At 44.2% G+C, this 22,644-nt stretch overlaps 1 protein-coding gene and 1 long non-coding RNA gene across 3 annotated transcripts in view; one reads left to right on the top strand and one right to left on the bottom strand.

Moving 5' to 3' along the window:
- LOC137232318 (uncharacterized) overlaps positions 1 to 22,644 on the bottom strand; it is a 557,085-nt gene that overhangs the window by 496,243 nt on the left and 38,198 nt on the right. The window lies entirely within an intron of this gene.
- The window catches only part of ENTPD3 (ectonucleoside triphosphate diphosphohydrolase 3), a 34,638-nt gene that overhangs the window by 6,470 nt on the left and 5,524 nt on the right, over positions 1 to 22,644 (top strand). Inside the window, exons 4-8 of the mRNA XM_067754002.1 lie at positions 5,796 to 5,913; positions 13,250 to 13,400; positions 15,754 to 15,913; positions 16,860 to 17,093; positions 22,219 to 22,491. Of these exons, the coding sequence (XP_067610103.1) occupies positions 5,796 to 5,913; positions 13,250 to 13,400; positions 15,754 to 15,913; positions 16,860 to 17,093; positions 22,219 to 22,491 (936 nt within the window). The remainder of the gene's footprint in view (positions 1 to 5,795; positions 5,914 to 13,249; positions 13,401 to 15,753; positions 15,914 to 16,859; positions 17,094 to 22,218; positions 22,492 to 22,644) is intronic.

The following is a 22,644-nucleotide window of genomic DNA, read 5'->3' as shown; positions in this document are numbered from 1 at the left end:
AGGAGATATTGGCCTCTGCTGGGAAAACACGTCCTCCTTTGCACAGGAGGGAAGGAGGGAGGATGGATGCAGAGACAGGAAGGTGCTGAATTGGAGAAGGGACGTGCCTTCCAATTGGGGGGAAGGCTGGTTCCACTCTTAGACCCCAGTAACCATTCTTAGACCCCAGTACCACCCTTAGATCCCATAAGTCAAACAAACCAGCTCTAGCTGCGTTCAGGTATATCTCTCCGTGGGACAAGGGAATGTGCCCACCAAGAGTCATGCTTCCCTTCTAGAACATGTTGTGGTGCCTGAGACCCCAGAATCCAGGGTCTGTGTGGGCCTCCTGCTGAGGGCAGACCTCACCACTGGTCTGAGGGGTGGTAAAGGGGCAGCTGCTTGCAGGGAGAGTAGACAGAGCATGGGTGTGGGGTCTGAGCTAGCCCACCCTCTACAGTCAACATACAGGTGCATGAGGCTGTTTACTCTATGGATTTGCCTGGGGATGGGAAGAGGACAGGTGGGGGTGGGGCAGAGCAGAAGTCTTCATTTATAAAATTTTCCCTCAGGCCCTTTAAAAGTGAGGGATGAGGGGGCTTCCCTGGTGGCGCAGTGGTTGAGAGTCCGCCTGCTGATGCAGGGGACACGGGTTCGTGACCCAGTCCGGGAGGATCCCACATGCCGCGGGGTGGCTGGGCTCGTGAGCCAGGGCTGCTGAGCCTGCGCGTCCCGAGCCTGTGCTCCACAACGGGAGAGGCCACAGCAGGGGAAAAAAAAAAAAAAGTGAGGGATGAGCTGGTTAAGGCAGTTGTTTTGGGAGATGAGAGGTAAATTCAAACTGGAGGGATATGGAGGAATTAGAAGACTTGAAGAGTAAACTGAATACAGAAAAGTGGGTCCCTGAGCAGTATGGAGGGCAATGTTGAAGGAGGAGACCACACACGCTTAGTTCTGTGTCAGAGGGGTTCCCCTAGTCAAAGATGCCCATGCAAGATGGTCATCTGGGGGTGACCCCAGGAAGAACTGTGGGGGGATGGGAAGTGAGACAGAAGGGAAGGCAGCCAATGGAGGGGCTATTACCCAGCAGGTTACCACTGTGGGCAGCTGGAGCTGTTCTGCTAGGGATTTCTGGGAGCCAGTGCAGAACTCTCACCTCAGGGGTGTCCTCTGCCATGGGCATATAGAACATCTGCCTCACAGTCATCCTACTCAAGGGCGTATTTACACACCAGCTTCCATTAGTCATTGGTTGAGGGCTGCTCCCTGGGGAACATTAGCTCTCTAGTATTTCTGGCATATTGTGGGCTCGGGTAGGTTCAGCCAATGGAGACAGCCTTCAGGCAGGTAGAAAGTGCATGGTTGGACATCACAGTGGTAAGGTCTGAGGGCTTGTGGGCAGGGAACCCTCAGTGACCGTTCCCTGTAGATAATTATTATTCCCATTTTGAAGATGAGAAAACAGGAACAGAAAGGGCAAATAGCTTCCCACAGTTACACAGATTGGAAATAGCAGACTTGGCACAGAAGGAAGAAAAGAGAGCAGAGAACATTGGCCTTAGGCAAGGGTTTGGAAGGGCCAGCAGACATACCCTCACGAATTAGCAGACGGTTCAGAGAGGGGGTTTTTAATCTCTTCAGAATCTCGCTGTCAGGCCCCAGTTGTAGGGGACAGGAAGTTGTATAACACAGGAATATTGGCTCAGAAGGCCCATTCTGCTTCACTGAGTGGGTTAGTTATAAGAAAAGACAGATGTCCTGGGCCGGTTGAAGCAGGAGCAGAATGACAGCTTGGAAGGGGGCATTCCACATGCAGCTTTTCTCAGGCTGTCCAGAGACCCTTCCTTTTGTTTTGCAGTGTGTGCTAGGGGCAGGAAGGGCAGTGTGGAGGTGGAGACCAGTGAATATAAAGGCTTTTTCATTGTTTATGTTTTCATACCTTGAGCCTTGTTTTGCCTTTTTGTGTGCTGCTGACAGTTGGTTTTGAGGAGCCAGCTCCACAGTGGCCTATCTGAGGGGCCCTGGAATGTTCCTCAAGACCCACGTGAAAAGTCATGATATCTGGCTATTAAATCCAACGTTGGCCTACCTAACCTTGGTTCATCTGAGTGTAAAAGCGGAACTATTAAAACTTAGCCAACGGTGGAAATATCCCCAGTCCCTTTTTCACTGTCACTGGTCTGACCTGCTCTATCAGCTTGAAGAGTAAACATGATGACGTTGCCTTTATGTTTCACTCATTACCCCCCACCTCAACCCCGCTGCTTTATTATCACTAAGTCCAATATCTTCCTCTTGAGGTTTCGCCCTCCTAACTGCATCACAGTTGTTTAGAAGCCCTGGAGCTTCTCAGACCCATCTGATCAATACCCCACTGCCACTGCCGCTCGCAGCCACATGGTGCCACTGTCGAAGAGGGGCCTGCAGGGTCCCAGGTTTCAGGGACACTGCTTTTCTGCCAGTCAGAGCCCCACCTTGGGTCACATGACTCTCCAAAGCACAACAACTGGGCCAGGCTGTGTTAAAACCATTTCCTTCTAACCCTCATCCATTCTCAGTCATCAGCCTGGATATCTGGTGCCCTGTGGCCCACCTTGGTTTACCTCTTGGAGTACAAGAGTTGCGTAATTTGTTTTTTCCTTTCCAGAAGGCCCTGGCTCCTTATTCAAATTGGTGATTCTCCTCTCCAGCCAGATCTGCACACCACTTAACCAAGAGTTTGCTTCTGAGGGTCTTTTGTCTGAACAAAGAAAGTCTGCCGTACCATATCAGGCACCTTCTTATTAATCAGTCACCCTGTTAAGACTTGTTTTCCTTGGAACTCAGTGAAAGCACAGGGGCAATGAGTACAGGTTTAAGAGTCAGTTAGACCCCGGCTTGATCCCAAGTCTGTGACCTTGGCTAATTATTTAACCCCTGTGAGCCTCAGTTTCCCTATCTGTCAAGTGGGGATGATGATAACACCTGCCTTATAAATGCAAAACTAAAGCCCTTTGTGCAGTGCCTGGCATATTATAAGTGTTCGCCAAATGTTTATTACTACCATTATTCTCATTATTATAGTAAGAGTAATAATGATGATGATGATAATAAAAATAATAATAAACACATCTAAGAAAGATGATCTTATGACCTTTGCTTTTGCTTTTGTTAGAAGCTCACAAAGTTCTTGAGTTTTGGATAATGGGGTTCATATGTTTCCTTTTGGTTCACCCACCGACTGTATCTTCAGTTCCACATTCAGACCATGTTTGTTTGTTTGTTTTTCTGACACTGCATTAAACAGAAGGTGACTTAACGCTTTTCATCCAAATATCACCCACCTAGCTGAACTGAATGAAATTCATTCTCCCCTTCCCCCTCCCTCCATGGAACCGCAGTGAGTTGCACTGATCTAGGCAAATGAGCTCTGAAAACTGATTAAAGACCAATCTTTTCACTTTTGAAAATGCCAGTGAACGATGGTGGGGTGGGGGTGGATCGTCTTAGTGCAAAGTAGCACTGGGCCTCAAGGCTGTCCCTGTCACCACATCAGCAGGCGCCCAAGGGGCCGCCATTTCTCCTGCAAATCTCAGAGCAAAGTCTCTGGCTGCTGCCCATTCTGGTGAAAACTGAATCCCATTTTCCCGGACTTACAAATGAGGATGGACATACTTCATTCTTTCAGATCTTGGCCCAGCAGCCTCGAGCATTCTTCATGAAGGGTTGGGATAAAGAAGATTTGGGGACAGACAGGCACCCTCTGGAGTAGCTGCCCTCTTATGCTCTCTCTCCTCTTATCAGTGCCAGGCATGGAGGGGCTGGTGAGCAGGTCAGCAGCAGAGGGAAGGAAAGAAAGCAGACTGATACAGAGGCTCAGACCTCTGGAGTGCCTGGTTTCCTTCAGTTTCAACCTGTGCTTTAATCTCACGGGGAGCCTCTGCCTGGAATAGATTGTGAACAATGCCTCCTCTGTTTGCCATGGGGGGTGTCATGTCAGGATCCCAGGCAACACACATCAGATTGAAGAGCTGAGGTGAAGAGGCTATTCAAGTTCAAATACCAATGTACACAGGATGTTCTATCTTAATAGAATGGAGAAGCTGGAGTAACATTTTTTTATTTGCTCCTATTTCAAATGAAGCAAGCATTCGTGATAGAAAGTTTAGAATCAGGGGATTGGTTAAATCAACTACTGTACATCTCATAGTGAATGGGATGAATGGCTTAAAAATCATGTCAGTACTTTTACTGGTAGGGAAAGATGTTCATGATATACTTTTATTTATTTATTTACTTATTTATTTATTGGCCGCGCTGCACGGCATGCGGGATCTTAGTTCCCCGACCAGGGATCGAACCCGTGCCCCCTGCAGTGGAAACGCGGAGCCTAACCACTGGACCACCAGGGAAGTCCCCCATGATATACTTTTTAAGTAAGAAAAGAGCATTGGAGAAGATTATGTGTACTGTAATCCTGTGTTGATTTAAAAACATATGTCTAAACACATATGTGTATATGTAGTTGTATGCACAGAAGACCGTTGGAAAAGATATATAACAAGGTGTTAAAACAGTAGTTGGATTTGAGGGGTGTTATGCACTTTTTTCCTCTTTTTCTTGCTTTGCAATTTTATTTATTTTGCTTCACTGATTTTTCTATATAGCCTGTATTTATTGAGCAGCCACTAAGCATCAGGCAAATGGTCTCCTATTTACTTCTGAAAGGAAGTTGCCTGAAGACGAGGGAACCCAGAGAGGTTAGGTCTCTTATGCAATATCAGAAAAGTAGGAATCCATCTGATGTGACCTGCCTCCAGAACCCAACGTCATCTTCCCCTCTGGGACAGGCTAGGCTAACTCAATGGTGGGGGAATTGGGGAAAAGATGCCACCCAGAAGCCTCTGATGCCCTGGGCTGATTCCAAGCCCAACCAGATAGTGACCTAGGTCAGCGTAACTCATTCCAATGCCCCTAGGCTGCTAATGAATGCTCCTTCCTAGGCAGGCCTGGTCCAGGGCCTGGGCTGGGCCACACCTTCAACTGAAGCTCCCTGGTACCTGCCTCAAGCTGCGTGAGATGGCTGGCAATACCCTCCTGTCCATTTGTTCACACACGTCACCTAAGTGGGATAATATGTCAACATTCGTTTGTATTTTAGTTTTTTCCTCCTTAAGCAGGAATACTTTCATTCTGAAGGCCAATGCAGATATCAGTGTGTCACTCCCCTGTGAGAACTTCCTACCTATGGTTTCCTTTTGGTTGTTTATCCCAGGCTGATAGGCCTGGAAGTTTGGAGAATAGAGGGCAGCAGGTGACTGACTATTCATTGTACTCCTGAGACCAAGGTGGCTTCTGACCGTGCGCCCCCCTCCCCGACCCCCGCAGAGTCTGGATGAGGAGGAATCAGGAGACTGTCTGTGCATGCAAGATCTTTGGGGTACTCATCTTCAACCTTGGCTGCATACTGGAATCACCAAAGGAGCTTTAAAAACTGTTGGTGCCTGGGTCCACTGACAGAGATTCTGATTTAATGGGTCTCAGCTGCAGCCTTGGCATTGGGAGTTTCAAAAGCTCCCCAAGTGATTCTAATGTGAGGCCAAGGCTGAGAACTGTGGCCTAGAACACTGGACCCATCTCCCCCCAACCCCTCCATCCAGAGTCCATGGAGACAAAGTTGGTTTAGAGAAAATAGTTTTTTTCTTTTTGGTCAGCTCCCACCTAAATGAAGCAGTGTGGGTTAAGCTCTTGGGAGGACTCAGGGTTCTCGGTGGCCCCCTGGGAAAAGGGGTCCTCAGATGCCTGTCTCTGACTCTCCCTCCCCGCCTTTTATTCAGTATGGAATCGTGCTCGATGCCGGGTCTTCCAGAACCACAGTCTACGTGTATCAATGGCCAGCAGAGAAGGAGAATAATACTGGAGTAGTCAGTCAAACCTTCAAATGTAGCGTGAAAGGTAAGGCCCAAGGGAAGAAAGGGAATGTCCTAATGTCCTTCAGAGGCCTGCAGGAGTCCTGAGATGCTGCCCAGAGGCAAGGACTGAGCACTGGGCTGGGTGTCATGGAAATATGAGACCTTGAGATGGTGCTGCTACTCATCAGTACAGTGACCTCAGGCCAGTCCCTTCCCTTCTCTGGGTTTCAGATTTCTCATCTGTAAAATGGTGGGGGGCGGGTGTCAAGAACTGTGAATGGTGTGAGATTCTACCCTGCCGCACTTTCATGGATGCTGGTGGAAGACCCAAGACTCCTGGGTCAGAAACAAAGGAGAGTTTATTACTCACAGAAACAGCTGTAGCCCGAGTATCAGCATTTTCTTGTGCTGGTTCTGAGCCCCAATTTGTACAAGATGATGTAAAAAGGGCCAGATGGTACCTGCTCACACAGTGGGTTATGTTACAGAAGAGGAACCCTGAGATTAGGGAATCTGAAACATTTATAATGGGTACCTGCCTTTTGCTCTGGAGGGAAACACTATATCTTCTGAGCCTGTTCATTATGCAAATATCCTTGAAAAAATAGTCCAGAACAAAGGCAGTCAGTGCCTCTGCTCATAATGCATAAACATGAGAAACTCAAGGAAAACTGTATTCCAATAGGAAAATTATATTCCAGTTGGCTGTATATGATGGGGAGGTGGGTAGGAAGAGATAGACAGAGATGGACAATCTGTAAACCAGTAGGCGTTTGTGGCTCTGTTCCAGTAAAGCTTTCTTTATGGACCCTGAAAGTTTGAATTTCAAATAATTCTCAAATGCCACAAAATATATTAAAAAAAGATTTTCCCCACCATTTAAAAATAATGTAAGAATATCTTAGCTCACAGGCTGTATAATAGAAGGTGGTGAACTGTATATGGCCAGTGAGCTCCCGACTCTTGACACAGAACAGCATCAACATCTTTAATGACCCTCCACGCACTCCCTGCCTCCTCCACAACATATTCTGAATGTTAGATTGATGGTTTACTTGTTCTTCTTTAGTTTTGTCCTTATGCATTTAGTTTTTCCTGGTTTTGAAAATGGAATCAAGCACATATTTATTTAATTAGAAGCAAACATTTATTCTGTAATTTGCTTTGTTCACTACCACTGGGTTTTTAAGATTCATCTATGCTGCAATGAGTAGCAATATCTGGTTCATTTTTAGCTGTTGATGAATATTTGTGTTTCCCTGGTAACTAATAAGTATCTTTTTATATATTTATGACTCTTTCTATTTCTGTGAAATGCCTGTTCATGTCTTTTGCTCATTTTTCTACCAAATTGCTTGAATTTTTCCTTTTGAGTCCTAGGAATTCTTTATGTATATTCTGAATATGAATGCTTTGCTAGTATTATTATCATATTGTTGCTAATATCCTCTCACAGTTTATGGTTTGTCTTTTTAATTTCTTCATGATATCTTCTGAGAAGTTCTTAATTTTTATGTAGGTACAATTATCAATCTTCTCCCTTTTGGTTTGCACTTTGTACGTTTTATTTAAGAAATCCTTCCCTATCCTGAGGTCATAAAGATATTCTTCTATCAAAAGTTTTGGACTTCCCTGGTGGTCCAGTGATTAAGACTCCATGCTTCCACTGCAGGGAGCACGGGTTCAATCCCTGGTCAGGGAACTAAGATCCTACATGCCGCATGGAGCAGCCAAAAAAAAAAAAAAAGTTTTATAATTTTGCCTTTTACAATTAAGCCTTTAGTCCACATAGTCAAGCCCAGTTAGTGAGTGTGTATGTATGCACCACCCTCTTTAGAGCATTATGATCTTTGACTTGGCCTGGATCTTCCCAACCAGTATGTCCTGAATGGGTTCCAGGGATACCCTCAGCCTATAGGACAAGTTATAGACTCTGAACCAGTCCTCCCAACCCAAGCAACCTCCTTCATTTCCCTCAATGAGCTGCCCAAATAGAATACTTTCTTGCAAGTGATGGCATGGAAAAAGTTGGGAAGCAGAATTAGCCTTTCCCATAGGGAGACCAGGAGTCTTCTCTGTATAACCAGGGTGCATTCTGATCATCTGCCCTTCCATGGAGGGCACCAGGAGCTCGCCTTCCCTGGGACATAGGTGTCACAGTTAAGATGTCCAGACAGAGTCTGGGATGCAAGGGAGTGATTAGCGATCCGCACCCATTGAAGAAAGGCAGAAGAAGGAGGATTGGACAGAAAGAGAAGTCAGATTGCAGCCCAGGCCTGACAGAGCTCCAGCCAATTAGAGATGTCCTGCATTGGGTATGAATGGCCTGAAATGGCTGGGCTGTGGTCCCCCCATCACTGTCAGTCATTGGATGTTGCCATCCTGGGAAGATGTTGAGCAAGGCAGCTCTCTGCAGCTGAGGCAAACCCCAAAGGAGCTAACCGCTGAGACACTAAGCCTTTCTTTGAAGAGGCATCTGCACGGCACCTCTCTGGGCTCCTCGCAACAGGGGACTTCCATGTTTTCTGAGTACTGCTTGCATTGTTACCCACAATTCATAAGCGGCAGCACCGTCGCTCAAACTTCAGCCAGAGATCCCATCTCTGTTCTCCTAACTTCTGAGCCATTTCTTCACCCCCAAGCAGCAAAGAGGATGCTTTCTTTAGGAAAGAGAGACCAGTCACTCCAAGTGGAGAGGATAATGTACGACAGTGATTAAGACGTCACCCTATCCCTACTGTGGGAACTCTAGAAAATTATCTAACCTGAGTCTTGACTCACTTATCTCTAAACTAAAAAGCATAATAATAGTAATACCCACCCCACAGGTATTATTTGAAGATTAAATGACATAATATATATATAAAGCAGGTAGCAAATCCCTGGCATACAGTAGGCATTCAATAAGTGTTAGTTATTATTAATTATGGGGCACCACACTTTAGAGTTCCTAGTGGATATTCTTGCTAAAAGGTTATTCTAACATAGTTGTAAGATCTGCCTCTATACCCGGGAGGGCAATTCAGCCAAGTCAGTCCTGATGGCCTCGGGCTGTAGAAAGAGGTGGCACTTTCATGGGGAGAGACCCAGGCAGTCTCTCAGGGGTAGGGGCCCTTGGCCCACCCTGGATGTGATTTAGGGGAGGGGCAGGGTCATGGAGCCCACACCACATCCATAAATGGATCTTCCCTTTGATCACAGTAGCCTCAGGGATCCATATATACTCACAATGACCAGAAGACCACAAATTACAGCTCAAATTACAGAGTTAAAGTTTGGCAAGTGTCATCCCCTGAAAGACAGGCAGCTTCGCCAAGCATAATTTGGGTTTCTAGTTTCTAAGTTGCAAATTTCCCCAGGTCTCCCCTGCCTTGGCCAGTTTGAGGGGTTGGTGAATGCTTTTTTGCCCTACAGTGTTTCCCGAATGCCCAGGGCCTCAGAAATTTCTTTCTCAGGGGGTCCCTGGTGAGTATCCAGTCCTCAGGTGCTGTTTTCCGTGAGCTCACTGGGTGCTGCTTTAGCTGCTGGTCCCCATGCTGGTGCCTATTGCTCTGGCTGCTTGTTTTAAAGCCATTCCCTCCGGGTCACTTGTTCCTTGCCTGCCCCTCATCTCTTCTGCAGGAGGCACTGCTCAGGGTACCTGCTGCCTTCTCTCACAGGCGGCATTCATGTTTTCCCTTTAAACCAGCAGTTAAAAATTCTTTAAACTCCACTAGAGCCTAAACTTAACGATCTCCTCCACCGAAATACCTTAAAGAGTTGCTCTAGGGACCAGGCCACTACAGTGTTGGAAAGCATCCCTTGCCCATGTCTTTTGCTTTTGTCCGACCTCAAGTAAGTCTTGTGCCAGCTGTCCAACCCTCTCTTCCCAGATTGGAATAGCAGTTATAGCTCTTTTCTTGGGGTTGTGAATCCCAGTATCCCATGAACCTATGAATCCAATCTCCTTTTCCCTCTGGGAGGCTTAAGGAAACTTATGCAAATAGGCCCCCGAGGGACATGCTCAAATACCCCATATTTCCACATTCTAGCAAGGCTCCTAACCAGTTCCTATCCAGAGACTAGCTCTGGCAGAATATATTTTGTTTGCTCTAGATTGGACTACACAATCCCCTTACTATAGTATTGTGAGCTGATGTGAAAATCTCATTGATTGATTGATTGCTTGATTCCTGTACTTAATAAATATTTATTGGGTGCCTGCTGTCTGCCAGTAAGTGTTCTTGACACTGGGAATTCTAAAATAACCAAAATATACAAAGTCTCTGCTGTTACAGAACTTACAGTCTAATGAAGGAGACAGAATAAATAAATGGGTATATGATATCAGGGAGAAGTGCTGTGAGGAGAAACTAAGCCAGCTAGGTGGATATAGAGTGATCATTCTATTTCATGGGAGAGCAAAGAAGGTGATAGCTAAGCAGAGGCCAAGTTGAGATGAGAGAGTGAGCCGTGCACCTGTTTGAGGGAAGAATGTGCTGAGGAGGGCGTGGCAAAAGAAAATGCCAAGGGTGACAGCTGCTCAGCATTTTCTAGGAAGAGCAAAGGGGCCGATGTGGCTGGAGCAGAACGAGTAAGAGAAACAAAAGTGAGAAATGAGGCCAAAGCTGTCACCGAGGCCAGCTCCCAGAGGACCCTGAGATGCAGTAAGGGGTTTGACATTTACTCAAATGAATTTTCTTCAAAGTATATTGGGAAGCCATTAGGAGATTCTGATCAGGGAACTAACACGATACGACATAATTTTAACGGGTCACTCTGTCAATGTAGAATACGTAGTCAAGAGACTTAAGATTAGAAGCAGGAAAACCAGGGCTATTAGAGCAGTGCAAGTGGGAGGTGACGTTTTGGTGTTCTGGCCTAGACTGGTGCTTCTCAACATGGGGCGATGTTGCCCCCCAGGGAACATTTATCAATGTCTGGGACATTTTTTGGTTTTCATAACTGGGGCTGGCCGTGCTGCTGGCATCTAGTAGTAGAGAACAAGGATGCTGCTAACCATTACATAACTCACAGGACAGCCCACAAAACAAAGAATAATCCAGCCCAAAACTTCAGTAGTGCTGAGGTTGAGAAACACTGATTGAGAATAGTTCTGGGGAAGGGAGTGAGAAGTGCTCAGATTTGAGAAGTATTTTGAAAGTAGAGCCAAAAAGATTTTATGATAGATTCAGTATGCAGCATTCTGGTTGATGGTGCCTGAACATTAGTTCTGACCTGAGTAACTGCATGGATGAAGGTACCATCTCCTTAGAGTGGGCAACACTGAGGGTAAGTAAGTTGGAGCCATGGCAGGGATTAAGGAATTTGGTTTCAAATATATCAAGCTGGAGATGCCTATAAATCATCTAAGTCAATGGACAGCAAACTTTTCCTGTAAAGAGCTAGAGGATAAATATTTTTCATTTGTTGGCTATATGATCTCTGTTGTAACCATTTAACTCTCCCACTTTAGCATGAAAGCAGCCATAGACAATATGCAGACAAATTAGCATGTATGTATTTCAAGAAAGCTTCATTTATGGACACTTGTACATGCCTAATAGGATATACCGTAAGGACAAAAAGAACTTCAAAAAATCTTAAATTGTTTTCAATAATCCTATAATTGGTGGTAGTGCTGGTATTGTCATTGTCATACTGAGACTGTTGTGTGTGGATTGTGAAATAAAGCTAATGAGTTATTAAGTTGGAGGGGCTGGGAAACAGGCTAGTAAAAGGAAGATAAAGATACAAGATCAATGAATTCAAGGAAGAACTTGAAGTTTTGAATTAGAAATACCACTAAGAATTCATGATGTGTTTTCTCTTGAAATAAAGTTTGCTCTAAGTCTGTCTTCTGGAAAGCCTTTCAGTAAGCAACCTAGCTTCCAAATTTTGAATGCTAAATACCATTACTCAATAAAAGAAACCAGGATTCCTTGGAAAAACAGCAGACTCCAGACCTGGGGCAGGAAATTTATAGGTCACTGATACATCTCATCATATCAGAAAGCAGAAAAGTTCTTAAAGGTTTCTGGGATCATGTCAAAAGGATTCAGCTGCCAAATTGAAGAGAGCGCCACTGGACAAGATAGGCCACCAATAAGAATAGTAACTGCAATGAATTGAAACATATCAAATATATCTTTAGATTCATATGCCCTTAAACAAACAAACGAACAAAATCCCTTATTGGTTAAATTAGGTAGATACTAGAGATGCAATCTATATTTTTTAAGCTGGTAAATAAAGGGAAAGAATCAAGCACTTATCCACTGCCTTCCCTATACAAACTGTATAGGGTAATCAAATAGTTAACGATGAGGAAGTTTTCCTCTTATAAAAGCATTTTAGGTAACAAGTGAAGCAAGAATGATGGAAATAAAATATCAGCGTTTCATAAACCCTAATGGAGTAATGAATGGACCTAAGCAATGATCACTGATGCCTGTTAACAGCACAAAGAGAGAAACAACCAGATGCTTGTGCGTCTTATTGGAAATGCACATCCCTATAAACTACTCTTTCTGAAAAAGTTCAAACCTGAATCTGATTAAACCTCTGCATTCAGTTATCAATTTATAGAGAAAAACTGGGACCAAATAACATGTTAAGTGAATCATGGGGCTGCAATCAGCAAATTCTAGACTGTGGGAAACTATAAGACAAATGAAATTGCAAGGAAAAAAATGTTTAATTACAAAGAAAAATTAGAAAGGGGGGGCAGAATCTATATATTAAAAGAGACTTGAGACATGCCAACCAATTATAATGGATGGAATTTATTTGGGCCCTAGTTCAAACAAACTAGATAGAAAGAGAGAGGTGGAGGGAGAGAGAGGGAGAGAAAAAATATGAATATGAAGGAAACGTGAAACTTAATTAGATATTTAATTATATTAAGGGATTATTTTTAAGATTTTTAGGTAGAATAATGAGACTATGGTTATGTTTCTTTAAAAGAATTCTTATCTTTTAATGATACATACTGAAATATTTATAGAATGGAATGATACCATGTCTGCAGTTTGCTTCATGATGAGAGAATGTGAGAGTGCAGATGGAGCAAGATTGATCATTGTTGAAACTGGAAGATGGGTGCATGGGTTTGTTATACTCTTCTCCCTACTTTTATTTATATTTGAAATTTCCATGATGAGAACTTTTTTTTTAAAGCAGGTCTTGGCTCATTACTTTTTTCACCTTTATAATTCTTTCCTTCCATATTTTGGGAATTGACTCATCTGTGTGACCACATGGAACTTAGCACATACACAATTTTCAGCCCCCTACAAAAACCCATTAATTTCCAGAGCTGATTTATCTTATATTTAAAAGTTGTACTGCTCTTGTTGGTTCCTGGGAAGGCTAAGAAGTGCTGACTGCTTGCTCTTCAGGCTCTGGGATCTCCAGCTATGGGGAAAACCCTCAAGATGCCCCCAAAGCCTTTGAGGACTGCATGCAAGAAGTCAAGGGGCACATTCCAGCCCACCTCCATGGATCCACCTGCATTTACCTGGGGGCCACAGCTGGGATGCGCTTGCTGAGGTAAGGGCTGGAATGGCACAAAGGAGCCCTTTGGACCAAAATAACCAGGAATGTGTTGAATTCTTTCCAAGAATGTAACTCTATTTCTGGGAATAAATCCAAAAGAAAGAAGCCCATATTCTGCCATAAATTTAGGCTTTAAAAGTTGGGAAACTTTTAGTCTTTATCTTAATACTCAGAAAGAAACAGTTCTATATTTGATTCCCTTCCCCATGGTGATTTTACTGAGAGCTTGGAAAATAAAGGAAAGTGACATGAAATCTAATCATGGGATGTACCTCTAGTTTTCTAGAAAAGTAGAAACTGTTTTTGACTCCTGGTATTTTTTTTGAGGTACGCGGCCCTCTCACTGCTGTAGCCTCTCCCGTTGCGGAGCACAGGCTCCGGATGCGCAGGCCCAGCGGCTATGGCTTACGGGCCCAGCCGCTCCACGGCACGTGGGATCCTCCCGGACCGGGCAGGAACCCGCGTCCCTTGCATCGGCAGGCGGACTCCCAACCACTGCGCCACCAGGGAAGCCCTGACTCCTGGTATTTTAACACCTGTGGACAACCGGCTCCACTAAATGCAACCCACTATACTACTAAGCTGTGTAGCTTCTACCCATGTACAAAATGTCACTGAGATCTGCTTTCAAATAATGGGATTTCTGCTCCTCACCCCAAAGCCTTTGGCATTACATAAAAACAAACATCTCATTTCATTCAATTAAGCAGTTCCTTCTAAATTTGTAGCCATGACTTTTAGCCCAGTTGCGTTGTTTTTGAATGTCCTTTCTCTTCATTTTTTTTTCTCCATGATAATACTTCCTTGACCTTGAATTAAAAGAAAAATAGTTTTTTTAAAAAACCCATCAAACTTAAATCTACCTAAATTAAAGGGTAGATGCTGCCCTAAACTTTGAAAATAAGGCTTTCTCCCCAAAAGATGACACTCATTCTGCTTCAAAGCCACTTTGTCTGTGATCCCAGGAATGTAAAATTACATGTATTTTCTTCATGTGGGCATGAAGAAAATACAAAGGAACAACAGAGTCACTTTAAGATGATCATCAAAAAAAATCATGAAGCACTCTCAATTGGACTGAGCCCTTTCCTTGTAGTTTTCCTCTCCTTTTTTCTATTCCTGTGTCCTGGTTGACCAAGTAGAATGCAGAAAGAAGTCAGATTTCTTTGCTTACTCTTGGAATCTGCAGTGTGTTTTCAAAATAATTGCGTTTACCTGAAATAGAAATGTCATAGAAATTCCCTTCTTCTGCCTTTTCTTTCTTATGGAAACAAAGAACCCAACTTTCTTGGTTGCTTTTTTCTCCCAGTCCTCTCCGCGAGAAATCATTCAAAGGCTCTGTAATTTATAGCCCATGACAAAAACCATGGAATACAAAAGTTTGCCAGTTGGGGAAAAAGTGAATGTCGCATTTGAATAAATTAAATATTAATGCCTCCTTGTGAAACTTTCTGATGGTGATCCATTTCTTCTGAGGAACTAGTTGATATTTTAATTGCTAGAAAAGTCAAATATTAAAAAAACAATAATTTGAGAATCTCTGGGATGGGAATTAATAAAACTAGGAAAATTCTTAATTATTTTCCAAGCAGTGATAATTTGCTACTGAACTGGAATGGACTTCTGCTTGTAGCATTTCTCTTTCTTCTTCTTCAGCCAAGAGTGAGCCAGTGCCCCTGGCTTTCTTAACCCACTGATGAAAGGGAAAAGAGTCTCCCAAGTGAGATTTCTTTCATAAAATGGCAGCAGATGAACGATATTATTACTCTACATCATGGGTGATATGAACACTATGTTACCACTCCTCCATGGGTCAGCACACTAATGAATTTCAATTCAATGACAGTCATGATGGCCATCATATCCCCTCATGATGAAGCCCTCCCAAAGAGCAAAGCTGGGACAGCTGAAAACTCATCCCTCTTCCTTTCCCCCTCCCTCCTAAGCTCCCCTTCCTTCTGGCCTGATGAGGGCTTCTTTATATGGTGCCCCAAGAGATACTTATGCCACTCCTATGCCTTCACCGATCTCCTTTCCTCTGCTGATCTGAGACAGAGCAATGGTGACTGAGTAGGAGGCTCTTTTCATTAGCTGGTTGCTAGAGAGAGGGACAGGAACAGGTAGGGGCGGAGAGAACAAGTGGTATTTTTACTGGTAGCTGTTTTCCTGCTTGGCAGTTTGACAGGTAACAGGTGCATCCTGCCTTGCCTGGGAGGCTTCAACTTGTACAGGGGGTTGCCATGTCTTATATACATCTGGAAAACTGTCCCTGCCTGAAGTGGGTGGAGGGGTTATTTTAAGATCGTTGTCTGGGCACTCAGCCTTTTGTGTTCTGTGCCTTGCATAGGTTGCAAAACGAAACAGCAGCTAATGAAGTCCTTGCGAGCATCCAAAACTACTTCGAGTCTCAGCCCTTTGATTTTAGGGATGCTCAAATCATTTCTGGGCAAGAGGAAGGGATTTATGGATGGATTACAGCCAACTATTTAATGGGAAATTTCCTGGAGGTGTGTGAAAACAAATGCATGGTTTTTAATCTTGCTGTTTATCCTGTCCCCTGTGCTTGGTAACTTAAGCTGAGGTACATGCCAACAGGGCCACGTGTCCTGCATTGTTTCTATCATGTAATGAATTAGGGAAACATCTATGATACAACAGCTAAGAAAAGACATGTATAGCTGGACAAAGCCGTGGATCCTAAACAGGACCAAATGCATGGGGGAGGGGGAATATCATCATTTTACTAGCTAATAAGAAATTAGAGGCAGGGAAGGATCTAAATCTAGCAGTGGGCTATGAGTCTTTTGAAGGACACCTGGAAAATGACCCTTCCAAGAAGCCCCACACAGCCATCTGGAATTTACAGAGCCCTCAGGCAGCTTTCTTCCCAACTCATTCTGTGTCCTCAGGTCTCCTCACATTCCAGTCTCCATACTCCCTGCTCCTTTGGTGCAGAGGACACCATACTATGTTCAGTCTAAGACCTATTTTCTTCCCCCTTGAATACATTTTTAATTAAATTAAATTAGTTAATATTTTGGAAAATTCACATAAAAATCCACATTTCTAGCTTCTCCTGCCCCCCTCACTCCCCAAAAGTTGGAGGAGCTGGTCACAGCAGACTCACATTCCTGCATGGCAACAACCAACTGGAACAGAGTATAGCTCATGCATTCCCCAGTTTGCCCCAGGCCCCACCATTCCCTACTGTATACACCTCATTCCCTATTGTATACACCTCATTCCCTATTGTCTACTCACTCATTTATGTTGCCTGTACAGTCCCTGTAAGCATTTGAGTTCACCACCCCTGAAATAAAGGAGAGATCTGGCCCTGAATGCTTCCTATGTCATATTTCTTAGCAATAAGAGATGGGTCTTGGGTGAAGAACCCTAGCCAATCAGAGATGGTACCTTTGGTCTTTTTTCTTGTTTCCTTTTCCTACTGTGTAGAAGAGCCTGTGGCATATGTGGGTGCATCCGAACGGAAAGGAGACCACAGGTGCCCTGGATTTAGGCGGTGCCTCCACCCAAATATCCTTCGCGGTAGAAGAGAACGTGGGGCTGAACACCAGTGACATCGTGAAGGTGTCCCTGTATGGCTATGAGTACACACTCTACACGCATAGCTTCCAGTGTTATGGCCGGAATGAGGCTGAGAAGAGGTTTCTGGCAATTCTCCTTCAGGTACCTGAGCCAGGGGGCAACGGGTATTCCCTCAGGGGTCTTAGCTGAGAGGAAGATGCCTTGCCTTCTGGGGTCTGTCCTTTCCACTCCAATTAGAAGATGGATGGAAACAGCAGCATTTTCCTGTTTACTTGTGGGCGTCCAAGCGCTCTCTCTCTCTCTCTCTCTCTCTCTCTCTCTCTCTCTCTCTCTCTCTCTCCCTGATGTGTTGACCATTTCCAGTGTATCTGAGTCAGAAGTCCAGGGAAATTCCAGAGCTCCAGATGTTTTATAAATGATTCAGGACTTGGGATCCCTTTATGGACACAAGCTGTTTTAAACCAGTAGCTAAATAAACCTGAGAATGTTGAGACTCCCCTGAGTGCAGACAAAATAATAAAAGTGATCATATGGGAAATGCTTGCTGACAGGGGAGAGGGCAGAGCCCTCCCCAGGCTCAGGCTTCTTTTACATGAGCCTATATTAGGCAGATTTCATGCCCTTTATATGTTGGGGTCTTAGAGCAGCCGAATTCCATCACATCAGTCAGTAATTCATATGGTAAATGTTCCATGGCACAGATGGCTACTTCAGGCATCAACTAGAAGGCTGTCACTAATATGAACTTGACATTAGTACTGTATGTGTCAGCAAGGGCACTAGCACCATGGATGCGACCTGAGATCCCAAACTCCAGTGCTAAGGGGACATCAATCTCAGCCATGGCTGAGAAGGGAAGATGAAGATGAAGGGAACACGAAGGGAAGGAGGCTTGATCACCTAGAGGGGCATGGGGCCAACCGGAGGCCACAGATCCTGGCTTCTGATGGGGCCCAGGGGAAGGAGACAAGAGCTGGGTCAGCCTATGAACATAGTGGACACAGCATCAGTAGCTTAAGCCCCACCACTGCAACCTACTTTGGTCACTGAAGAAGGAAGCAGTATTCCCCAGCCATTAGCCTGTAGAAAATTGGGCTGGTTTACAAAAGTGTCATCAGCAGAAGTCACATCTTCAGATCCCCATATTTACTGAGTAGTCATGCAAGGTAGGTGGTGAGAATTCACCCTCCAGGTCTGGCCCTCTTCCCAAAACTTCTCTTTCAGCCTCACAGGAAAGGGTGGAGCCCCACTACACATGCATGCCACATGTATTGTTGGGAGAGCCTGAGCACTCCTGGGAAGGACAGAGCGGGGACCCTGCAGGCAGCCCTGAGCTACACTTCCATGGCTCAGAAGACTCAGTGCCCACTCCAGACCCTCATATCCACCCTACACTCAGCCAAACCAAACCCCACATGGAGCTTAACCAACCCTCGTTAACTGGGGCTCCTCTTTTCTCTCTCTCCTTTTATTTTTAGCAATACTTATTGCCCCTTCCTCCAGCTCTGGCCCTGGTGGGGGTGGAGGGTGGAGCAGGGGCTCCTCTGAACTTTAGACAGGAAAAGGGAAGCAGGTGAAATCACCTTTTTTCCAGAATGAGTGGAGGTTTGAGAAGCTAACCTCTTAAATTTGACTGACACTGAGGAAGAGTGTGTGTGTGTGTGTGTGTGTGTGTCTTTATGCACACACGCCTACAATGTTTATTAAAGAATGTCTATGTACCCAACAGTCTACAGTAGAGAAGTGAATACTCCACCTGGATGAGGTCTCATTTGGGTTTGAGAATGCAGGTCTCAAGGTGTGAGCCCAGGACTGGGGGCAGAGGTGGGAGACCCCAGCCCCTCACTACAGATAGTCAGGTCACAGGGACAGGGTGTGTCTACAACTTGCCTGATAACATCTGGATGCCTGAGAGGGTGGCTCTGCACTGTAAGCCTTCTGACTCAGGTGAGGGGAAGAATCCAGGTGTGATGAGGATCACCCACAAATGCATGTCCCGACTTGCCTGACCAATACTTTCATGTCCCAAAGATGTGTTGCCAAGCCCCAACTTAGAAGGTTCCCAAAGATTACTGCATCATGAACTGGCTGAGTAAATGCCACCAGTCCAGGACTCGTTTCCCGGTCTGTAATATAAGGGGCTACAGAGTGTGGTGAGAGTGACACCTAGATATACACTTTGCAAATTATTTTCTTAAAAAGGAGTCTCCAGTCACCCCAGGGCTCAAGTCTCACTCTGAGAGCATGTTAGACGTTAGGGACATGAATTCACTTTCTCTTCCTCTTTAAGTAAGACGTAAGTATTACTTAAAGTAACACTTAAAGTAATACTTAAGTATTTATTTATTTTTGGCTGCGTTGAGTCTTCATTGCTGCATGCTGGATTTCTCTAGCTGTGGCTCGCGGGGGCAACTCCTCGTTATGGTGCGTGGGCTTCTCACTGAAGTGGCCTCTCTTTGTTGTGGAGCATGGGCTCTAGGCACGCGGGCTTCAGTAGTTGTGGCACGAGGGCTCAGTAGTTGTGGCTCGCGGGCTCTAGAGCTCAGACTCAGTACTTGTGCCTCATGGGCTTAGTTGCTCCGCGGCATGTGGGATCTTCCCGGACCAGGGGTTGAACCCATGTCCCCTGCATTGGCAGGTGGATTCTTTTTTTTTTTTTTTTTTTTTTTTTTTGCGGTACGCGGGCCCCTCACTGCTGTGGCCTCTCCCATTGCGGAGCACAGGCTCCGGACACGCAGGCTCAGCGGCCATGGCTCACGGGCCCAGCCGCTCCGCGGCATGTGGATCGTCCCAGACCGGGGCACGAACCCGCGTCCCCTGCATCGGCAGGTGGACTCTCAACTACTGTGCCACCAGGGAAGCCCTGGCAGGTGGATTCTTAACCACTGTGCCACCAGGGAAGTCCTCTTCTGTTTTTAAAGTAACACATGTTCAGTGAAAAAAAAAATTAGAAAATACAGACATAAAAAATATAAATAATAAACAAAACCTGGAATTAGCCACCATCAACACAGTATTGCATTTTCTTCCAGTTTTTGTTTTCATGCAGGAATATGTATAGTATTTACAAATTTGGCTTCATATGGTTTACATATAATTTTATATCCAGCTTTTTTTTAATCTAACAATATATTGTGAGCAGTTTCCTGTGTTGTTAAACATCTTTTGAAATTAATACTTTTATAGGTGCATAATACTCCAAATACCATTATATAAAAAGAAAAACTATATTGGTCATTTTATTATAAAAGAAAGTACATGACCCTTTCATGCCAGTGCCCTGAAAACACTAAATTCAGGGAAGATTTATTGAATGTTGAGGGCCTAAGCAACTTGGCACACTGGCAAATTATATTTAAGGAATGCCATAACAAATAATTCACACTCCAAAAAGAGAAGTGAAATAATCTTTACTGAGCTTCTTCTGCCAGAAATAATTTATATTATCTTGCTTCTTCTCCAAGCCAAGCCAGAAATGATTTAATTATTTTAAAAGTATAAGGCAGCTTTGGAGGGAGAAACTAAATAATCATTTGGTTGATTTGATTTTTTTCTTTTAACGAATATTTCAGCCATAGGGTGACCATGGCATGATACGTTACAAATTAGACATAAGACCTTTTGAACACCATAGATTTTTTCACACCATTAAGGCAGAAGGGGGCCTGTTTGCTGCCTCCACAGAGTCATATGAAGATCTTTCTGCAGAACACTCATGTCAGTTATACTGGATGAGTGTTGGACTTCTGTAGGATTCTGTGTAGAATCCTACCACTGCCTTTTGTTAAATGATTACATTATTTTGATATGTACCTCAGTTTCCTCAGCAGTAAAATGAAAGAGTTGGGCTAAGTGTTTTCTGGGTCAAGATTTTACTGTAGGGGGTAAAATATGCCTTAGTAGCTTTGAAATTAGAGTTTGAATCCAATTTCTTGGAAAAGAGAGTCCATAAATAGAACCAAACACATTTTGGAATTCAGCATTTGATAAAGGGAACATTTTTGACCATAGATAAAAATTGGATAATCATCTGCAAAAAGTAAAATCAAATCCCAATCTTAATACCAAATTAATTACAAATGGATCGAAGATTTCTGTGTAATGCGATATTTATTACAGCATTGTTTTGTAAAGGCAAATGATTGGAAACTACCTAAGTTTTCCTCTAGAGGGGACTCCCTAAATAAATTATAGTTTATTTGTACAGTAGAGTGCTATGCAGCTACTAAAAACCCACTCTTACACTTACAATGAAAGGAAAATCTCAAAGATATATTTTTAAGTAAGAAAAGCAAGGGGCAGAACAGTGTGTATACAGTACTGCCATTTATGATTTAAAAATTTTAGGGACTTCCCTGGTGGTGCAGTGGATAAGAATCCGCCTGCCAATACAGGGTACATGGGTTCGAGCCCTGGTCCGGGAAGATCCCACATGCCACAAAGCAACTAAGCCCATGAGGCACAACTACTGAGCCTGAGCTCTAGAGCCCGCGAGCCACAACTACTGAGCCCTCGTGCCACAACTACTGAAGCCTGCGTGCCTAGAGCCTGTGCTCAGCAACAAGAGTGAAGTCACCGCAATGAGAAGCCCACGCACCACAATGAAGAGTAGCCCCCACTCGCCACAACTAGAGAAAGCCTGCACACAGCAACGAAGACCCAATGCAGCCAAAAATAAATAAATAACTTTATTAAAAACAAAAGTTTTTTTTTAATTTTTAAATTTTAAAAAGAAAGAGAGGAGAAAAGAAAATATATTTGCACATGCATACAAGAAGTATACACAGAATCTCTGGTAGAATACACAAAACTGGCAATAGTGGTTACTTCCAGGGAGGGAATAAGGGTGGGGAAAGTGGATGGGAGGGAGCCTTAATTTTCATAATATATTTATTTGTACCTTTTGAATTATTTTTTTAGGTGGATAGATAACATTCTCTTCAAAATGGTCAATGAATCTAAACATATCTTGTTTTCTCATCAAAATGGAGTTCATAAAACCTGCTTCACAGGGCTGTGGTAAGGGCTGGAGCAGACAGTGTAAGCAAGAGCCTAGTGTTGTGCCTGGTGCAGGGTGATCATCCCCCCACCCTGACTTGAGTTATCTAGACAACCTGGGAGTTCCCTTCTACATTGACGCAGAATGGCCTTTTTTCCGTTTCTCTCTCGGCATTGGTGGGGGACAACAGTAAGGATTTGCACTGAGGATTTGTACTTGGGCCTCCACAAAACAGTGATATCTAACACCTCACTCTTGTACCTACAGAATTATACCACTGAAACCACATTTGCCAACCCCTGTTACCCTCGGAATTACAACACCACCTTCACTGAGGCATATGTGTTTGGCAGCCTGTGTACAGAGGACCTGAGACCTGAAAGTTATGATCCCAACAACATCATCACTTTTGAAGGAACCGGGGACCCATCACTGTGTAGGGAAAAGGTGGCTTCCCTATTTAACTTCAGTGCTTGCCATGACCGAGAAGTCTGTTCCTTCAATGGCGTATATCAGCCAAAAGTTAAAAGGTCATTTCTGGTAAGGGCAAAACTATGGAAAGATTCCTTTTTTTCCCCATTGAATTTTTCTTTCTCACCTTTCTGTTTTTTCCTCTGCTGAGCTGTTTCCCACTTTCTTATTCAGTACCCTGAAACCTCCATATTATATCCCATTCTGAAATCTCCATATTAT

The sequence above is a fragment of the Pseudorca crassidens genome, chromosome 10 (assembly GCF_039906515.1).
Source record: "Pseudorca crassidens isolate mPseCra1 chromosome 10, mPseCra1.hap1, whole genome shotgun sequence".
Classification (NCBI taxonomy): Eukaryota; Metazoa; Chordata; class Mammalia; order Artiodactyla; family Delphinidae; genus Pseudorca; species Pseudorca crassidens.
Note: the sequence above shows the minus strand (reverse complement) of the source record. Positions and strands in the feature narration are given on the sequence as shown.